The 6,000-nt window shown below is 25.6% G+C and overlaps 2 protein-coding genes across 2 annotated transcripts; both read left to right on the top strand.

Moving 5' to 3' along the window:
* Positions 1-381: 381 nt before the first annotated feature.
* On the top strand, positions 382-1,219 carry OCT59_027035 (uncharacterized protein; the record flags this gene model as incomplete). The annotated part of the gene is made up of 4 exons (XM_066136667.1): positions 382-481; positions 580-759; positions 821-993; positions 1,073-1,219. 4 exons carry the CDS (start codon positions 382-384, stop codon positions 1,217-1,219), a joined length of 600 nt encoding a protein of 199 aa, XP_065993134.1.
* A 21-nt stretch (positions 1,220-1,240) lies between these two features.
* Positions 1,241-1,868, top strand: OCT59_027034 (uncharacterized protein; the record flags this gene model as incomplete). Its single annotated transcript, XM_025329699.2, has 3 exons — positions 1,241-1,243; positions 1,306-1,662; positions 1,728-1,868. 3 exons carry the CDS (start codon positions 1,241-1,243, stop codon positions 1,866-1,868), a joined length of 501 nt encoding a protein of 166 aa, XP_025164860.2.
* Between the last annotated feature and the right edge of the window lie 4,132 nt (positions 1,869-6,000).

Raw genomic sequence — 6,000 nt, 5'->3', positions numbered from 1 at the left:
GTCTCAAATTTATTAGTAAACAGTCAAAAATGGGCCTTAAAAAATATTTTGTACCCAAATCTTGTGTCTAACCAATTTTCCCATTGTCTACATTATCTAACTAATTTTTCCAGTATTAAGGCACGTCATTATTTACTTTTTTAGGAAAAAGCTTAATTAGTATCACATGTTTCTGTAAGTCAATTTCAATTCCAAAGACGCAGCAAATTTTTGCCAAATTTCATAAATCCGCTGTAATGAAGTCTAAAAAAGTATAAATAGTCTAATAAAATTTATATAAACTATTCTTGAAATATTATATATAATATTTCTTTCTTTCTTTATTTTCATTTAATACAATTACCTTTGATACTCTTTAATTTGCTTTAATCATTTTATATGATGTCAGAAACCATAAAATCTAAAAGTAGTAGTAGACCATCATCAAGAAAGGTACCAATTCAAACACGTGCCTTAACTAAAGCAAGAAAAAATAATGAAGGTATAACTAAAACTCTATTAATGAATATGATAATAATATAATAAAATTAGTAATTAGAAAGTATTTTACATTATAATATTGCTAACAAAATAAAAAAGGTAAAAGTCGGGAGAAAGAAATTGAGATCCATGAAGATGAAAGTTGGGATAAAGAAACTGAAACTCAAGGAGATGAAAGTCAAGATGATGAAAATATGGATAACTCGCCAGATACTTCAAAGAAACATGGGCATGACTTGGATATTATTGATACTACACGAAAAACTAAAAGAGCTAGTAGTACGTATCTGATTGTATATTCTCACTACTATATACTGTATTTACACTTTACATAAATTAGAGGATAATAATACTGATTATTATATGGTTCCCACGGAGTTTTTGGAAAAGTTGAACAGTCAGAATAAGGTTATTTGGAGAAACCAAATAAAACAAGAAAAAAAGCTTAATGAAATGAATCAGATGCTCAGAAAAATGCGTCGTGAAGATGCTTTAACACCTGCTTTTTTTGAAGTAAGTATCATATTTTGAAGATTTAATTGATATTATTAAGTTACTAAATACTTTTTTTTTCATAATATTACTTTAATAGAAAGGGATTGTTGCGATTACAAAAGAAATCCAAAAAACATCATTATATCCCACACAGGAGTTGTTTAAGGAACGCCTTGAAGAATATGTTGAAAAAAGATCAAATGGATACATTAATGACATAGGAAAACACAATTGGGATTCTTGATTTTATTCTCAATTTATGCCAATGGTAAGTGTGATATTATTTTTTTTTGATAACACAATTTTTTTATTTTTAATTTATTATATTAGTGTCTTGAAAAAATGCGACACCGTCGAGGCTCATTGTCAAAAGAAATAAAATCTGCATTATTTAAGGTTTTGAAGATCCCAGAAATTAAATCAAACGCAGGTTCAAAAATAGGAGAGTGGAAGAATTCACCTTGTGTAATTGAAGCATATTCAAACATATGGGATTCAGATGATAGCAGTTTAGTTAACATCAATAAAATAATCACGAAGGCCATGCCAAAAGAATCAAAAAAAAGTTGTTTAGCACCTTCGTTAATTTCTTTTACTCTTGCAGTATGCTGTGTGGTTTTAAACCCACATACTGACGAAATTAAATGTAGTGAAGAGTCAGTTAAAAAAAGATATGTAGTTTTCTTGGTAAGTATTATCAATTTGTAATTGTGTTTATGATAAAATAAGTGTTAACTTGTGATTTTTAATAGTCACTTTTAAACGATAACAAGATTCCAGAAGAAAGCAATATTATGCATATTCAAAAGGAAGAATCAAAGATGAAAGATAATGAAAGTATTGAAGATCATGATTCCGAAGAAGAAACTGATGACGGAAATCTCTTTGACTAATAGTGGTAAAAATTATTTCTTTTTTTTTTGCTTTTATTGTCGTTTATTATCATATTATTCATTTTTATTTTATTAGAACAACTTATTTATTAACACGTTATTATTAAATGGTGAGCATTATTTATTTTAGCTCTATTTTAAACGAATAATTAATTATGTGTTTTTATTATAGATTGATTATATACGAATTTTTACAATACAACAAAATAATATTATTAAATTAGATACATTATTATTTACTATTAGAAATATGCTAATACATTGTTAAAAATAAATACAAGATTATTATTATTAAAATGAATTTACACGGTTTTATTATTAAAATAAATTACATGATTTTATACCATTAAAATAATTACACTATTTTTTTATTGTTGAATAATTACGCTATTTTTAATTGTCAAATATATACATATTATTTTTTTTATTAAAATTATTACACAATTTTATACTATTGAAATAATTACGTCATTTTTTATTATTGAAAAATTACGTCATTTTTAAAAATACGTTATTATATACTATTGAAAATTTCTCTAACTTTTTCACACTCGTATATCATCGCGAGTGGTGTAGATTTGCGTGGTTTTTCACGTATGTATAATTTTGTAAATCTACACTTATTTTATTCTCCTGATGTCACTATATGATCAAATTGAAAGAGATAATTGAGAATGACCTATATTGTAGATAAGAGGTTGATTGTAATTTAGTGATGAATGATAATTGTAGTTTTTTATGCGATCTTTAAATTTCTAGATCAAAATTACAAATTCAACTTTCATTTATTATTATTGTTCATTATTATTAGTATTAATATTTTATTTATTTAGTATGGAACTATTGAAAAAGAAATGTGGAAATTTATGGAAACATGTTAATAGAAAATAATATCACTTATAACATTTAATATATAACAGATATTTTTTATATCTCTATAAAAGAAATTCTGGGAAAAACTCCATTTTTCTAGTTTTTATTACGAAGAAACTCATATACTGATACACGTGCCATTTTTCTGAAAAATTTTTTATAGGGTATATATTTTAATAATTAGTGCCGCATGACAATGAAATATTATCATGTGTCACGATCTATTTTTACATTTCTTTTATGCCAATCTTTATTATTAATGTACAATTTCCCTCAGGAAATATAACATTTAACCCATTATTGACAAAACTTAAGGCCCTAGCGATAGCTATGCTGTCCTAATGACAGCATCAGGAAATTATATAGTGCAAAAAGTTGCGCAAGTTTACACATCATAATATTTCGTAAGCTTCCAGACCCGCCGCAAGTTTGCGTAAGCGTAATATTTTGTAACTTTTTAAAATATTTCGAAATATTACGATATGCAAAGCTTCGTAATTTTACGATTTGTAATATTCCGTAATTTTGCAGTTCGCAATATTTCGTAATTTTACATAATATTTCGTAAGTTTTCAGACCCGCCGCAAGTTTGCGTAAGCGTAATATTTTGTAACTTTTTAAAATATTTCGAAATATTACTGTATGCAAGGCTTCGTAATTTTACGATTCGTAATATTCCGTAATTTTACTGCGTAATACTTCGCAACTTTTTAAAATATTTCGAAATTTTATGATGCGTAATGTTCCATAATTTGACGATTCGTAATATTCTGTGATTTTACACAACTTAATATTTTGTAATATTTCAAAATATTTCGATAAATAATACTTCATTTTCTGTACTATAAGTTTATATAATGTATGTTTTATTAGATATAATCATAAAAAATTACAAGTATTTATTAATATATACAGAATACATAAAAGTAAAAAAAGAAAGAGTAGAGTAACAATATTATTAGACGTAAAAAGAAAAGAAACAGCTATAGTAACGTTAGTATTAGATATAAAGATAAAAGAAATATTGTTATTATTGTTAGTATTAAGGTAAAAAGAGTTAAAGAAACAGTAAAAGGAGTAAAAGAAACATGGATATTATCGTTAGTATTAAAGTACAAGTAAAAAGAAATAAAGGAAACGTAGATAGTATTGTTAGTATTACGACATAAAGTAACAAAGAGGTAAAAAAAAACGCGTTAATATTAAAATAATTAGTATTAATAAATAAATATTTCTATACCTGCAAAGTAATTGAACAAAAGAATAAAGAAATAAAGAGAAAGGAAAAAATAAACATGTTGTTAGTATTGTTAGTATCGTTAGTATTAAAGTACAAGTAAAAAGGAATAAAGGAAACATGGATATTATTGTTAGTATTACGATACAAAATAACAAAGAGGTAAAAAAAAATGAAAATAATTAGTATTAATAAACAAATATTTCTATACCTGCAAAGCAATAAATTATGAAATATATGTAAATATATTGTATATAATTAAAGAAATAATAGAAAGAAGAGACAAAAAAATTAAAAATATTGAACAAAAGAATAAAGAAATAAGAAACAAAAATAAATAAGACAAAAACGCGTGCATGATTAAATGATTAAATGATTAAATCACATGCAAGGATCAGCCTAATTTTGATTGGCCAGAAATCATGTACATCGTATAGCGGGTGTGACATAAATAAATCGTGACTGAAATTTGTGTTCAATTTGTGTTCAATTTGTGTTGATAATTCTGGTAAAAAATTATTAATTTTAGCCAAATTTCGTTAAATTTGTTAAATTTGTGTTGAGTTTGTGTTGAATTTGTGTTGCGTAATTTTTTATTTATCACAAGGGGATGATATTTAGTAATTGCATGTACGACGTACAAGATTTTTTTTTATGATTTTTTTAAGAAATGTACGCAAAATATTTAATCAGAATATAATTGTTTTATTTTTAAATATGTGATTTTTTTTTAAAAAAAAAATTGATTTTTTTAAAATTCAATAGAATGTGCTAATAATAAATTGGTTTATTTTTAAATATAATATATTGATATTTATATTTAAATAACCAAAACATGTACATGATTTTTAATTATTTTTAATTGAAATCAAACTAAGATTTTTTTTTAAAAAAAATTAAAATAAATTAAGTGATTTATATTTATATTTAGAATCATGATATTTATATTTAGATAATCCATATCCGCATGAGATTTAATTAATATGTTTAATGATGAAAAGTCTAATAAATTAAATTTTAATTGAAACGAGAAATAAAATCAAACCAAAGAGGTATTGTTCAAATTTTATTTAAAGTGACATTTTACGACTTTCTTTCAAATTTTTACTCATCCCAAAATCAAATTACTAATAATGCCTCGCCACACACGTCGTCGTTCCCACTATAACGTCCATTGGAACTGGGCTATGATGGACGAACTTGTTGACATACGCCGAGACAGAAACCGCGCCTACCACAATATTAATGGTAGAAGCCGCCAAGATTTTTGGGACTCTGTTGCCAATAGGTTCATATGACTAATATCTATAATTTCTTTAAGAAAGAATTTAAATTCAAATTAACCAATCCATTTAATTGAATCAGAATAAATAGAATATTTCGAACGAGGGTTTCCGGGCAACAGTGCAGCCAAAAGTGGAGGAACCTCGTCAGGGATTACCATGTAAGTAAATAAATAACATTACATTCATATAAATTAAATGTATTTACCGAATATTCAAACTGATTTTGATATTTAGAACTATGTCCTTTATCGTAATGGTAACCCTGGGCGGCGGCTGTGGATGCGTACCAGCGCAAGATATTATTGCGAATTTAGAACGAGATTTTGGGAGAGGCCGGGTAATTATACTATAATAAAATTTATAATTAATATTTACGTTCATGTTTTAAATTTGATAAATTTGATCAATTTTAGTCACGCGTGACGATCGTAGGGCAAGGAGAAACTTACCTACGTATCGTAGAAGAAGATAATTATTTTTATTTTTTTATTATTTATTAAGTGAGTAGCTAGGCCCAGTCCGTACCAAATATCGGCTGGAGACTCACGTTTTTTGGGCTGTGACTGATACTGACGTCCACGCCATACAGCCTGGGTACTATTTTATAAAATAGTAGCGAACAAGTATCAAATGTGTATTTTTTTTATTAAGTTATAATAAAAATTAGAATTTACTTTAATTTTTAACATAAAAATTGTAAATAATAAAAAATTCGTAAATAAAAATAAATTTGCTT

The sequence above is a fragment of the Rhizophagus irregularis genome, chromosome 7 (genome assembly GCF_026210795.1).
Source record: "Rhizophagus irregularis chromosome 7, complete sequence".
NCBI lineage: Eukaryota > Fungi > Glomeromycota > Glomeromycetes > Glomerales > Glomeraceae > Rhizophagus > Rhizophagus irregularis.
This window is presented reverse-complemented; position numbering and strand designations above follow the sequence as displayed.